We start from the raw sequence: 1,756 nt of genomic DNA, 5'->3' as shown, positions 1-1,756 counted from the left end.
GTCTGTGTGTTCCACAGTGCTGTAACTGCCATCGGTGAAGGTTTCTTATAGCTTCTGATAACGTAACACAACAGGGCTAGTTCGCTTCTCTGAGATTACCCTACCTGTTCTGTTTCTCAATCATTTGTGTGTGTGTGTGTGAGAGAGAGTGTGTGTGTGTGTGTGTGTGTGTGTGTGTGTGTGTGTGTGTGTGTGTGTGTATGTGTGTGTATGTATGTATGTATGTATGCACATACACATTCTAATTTAATATGATATTAGCTTTTAATTGTTGTTGTTGCACCTGTTTTTGTTATGTTTGTGTTATGTTTTTGTTCATGTTTTTGTTCATGTTTTTCTGTTTTTGTTGCTGCTACTGCTGCTGCTGTTGTTGTACGGTTGTAGTTGTTGTAGTTGTGGTTGTTGTAGTTGTAATTGTGGTTGTTGTTGTTGTTGTTGTTGTTGTAGTAGTTGTGGTTGTTATAGGTGTAGTTGTAGTAGTTGTGGTTGCTATAACTCGGTTTGTCTGGTGACCCCCTGTGTGACGTCAGCTGGTGGGCTCGGCCAACACAGACCTGGAGGCCGTGCGGGTGGAGCTGACGGACAAACAGGAGGAGCTGGAGACCATGAGGAAGGAGTACACAGACCTGCAGGTTGGAACCCCGCGCCCTCTGGTGGGGACACACGTGTGTTTGTTTGTTTGTTTGTTTGTTTGCACAGGTTGGAACCCCACGCCCCCTGGTGGTGACGTGGGTTTGTTTGTTTGTTTGTTTGTTTGTTTGTTTGTTTGTTTGTTTGTACAGATACAGGTTTGAACCCCGCGCCCTCTGGTGTGGACCTGGGCTTGTTCGTTCATGCAAATTTGACAGACACACTCACATTCTCAGAGCATCACTATCATCAACAACAATACAGAATTGAAACAGGAAAGATCACGTAGTCCTGAGCTTTTTCTTCCCACTTCGCAGTGTCAGCGGTGCGCTGATTTCAGACCCGTTTGATGTGTTTACATCAAACTTAACTTTCCGCATACAGAAGAGTAATTATTCTACCTTTGTACCCAGCCAATTTTTCAGCCCTACAATCTTCTTATAGCTCTATTCCTATCTAACCTATCTGCATAAAATAGACACCAGACTGAGTAGAAATGAATGGTCTATGCAATAAACATACAGTCTGATTACAGGTATGATGAATTTGCAAGTATTTCATGTTTTGTTATGATTGTAAACAATCAAGCTATTTTGTGTTCCAACTGAACTGGTGCCCCACACACTTACAGTTAATCTATGTGTTGAAATTCTCCTACCCATACTGTTAACTCTAACAACAACTCTCTCCCCCCCTCCCCGCCCTTCCTCCTCTCCCTGCTCACATGCTCGTAATCTCAATGTCTGGGTCGTGGTTTCTATGGTCTAACATTATGTAACGCTTTGGTGATGGTCGCCCTTTTTGTGCCTTGTAAGAATTGGCTGATAGAATTAACATTTGAAGACTCCAGTGGAAAAGCTAGATAAGTAGATACGTCACATTTGTCGACTTTTTGGGTATTGTTTTGTTTTTCTTGTTGCCTTCTTTAAAAGTCGAACTTTCTTCTCCTCAAATTTTCCCATGGGTAACCCAGCCATGTCTTGTGCTATGTAAGATTTTGAAATAAATGCTATACTCACTTTGAGACACAGACTTTCAAATAAATGCTATACTCACTTTGAGACACAGACTTTCAAATAAATGCTATACTCACTTTGAGACACAGACTTTCAAATAAATGCTATAC

General features: G+C 41.6%; 1 protein-coding gene across 1 annotated transcript in view; it reads left to right on the top strand.

Annotated features, from left to right (window-relative positions):
• Positions 1-1,756, top strand: part of LOC101847124 (myosin heavy chain) — a gene marked incomplete in the record, with an annotated part of 23,467 nt that overhangs the window by 4,133 nt on the left and 17,578 nt on the right. Inside the window, 1 exon segment of the mRNA XM_035971121.1 lies at positions 531-622. Coding sequence (XP_035827014.1) covers positions 531-622 — 92 coding nt within the window.

The sequence above is a fragment of the Aplysia californica genome, unplaced genomic scaffold (assembly GCF_000002075.1).
Source record: "Aplysia californica isolate F4 #8 unplaced genomic scaffold, AplCal3.0 scaffold00381, whole genome shotgun sequence".
NCBI lineage: Eukaryota > Metazoa > Mollusca > Gastropoda > Aplysiida > Aplysiidae > Aplysia > Aplysia californica.
This window is presented reverse-complemented; position numbering and strand designations above follow the sequence as displayed.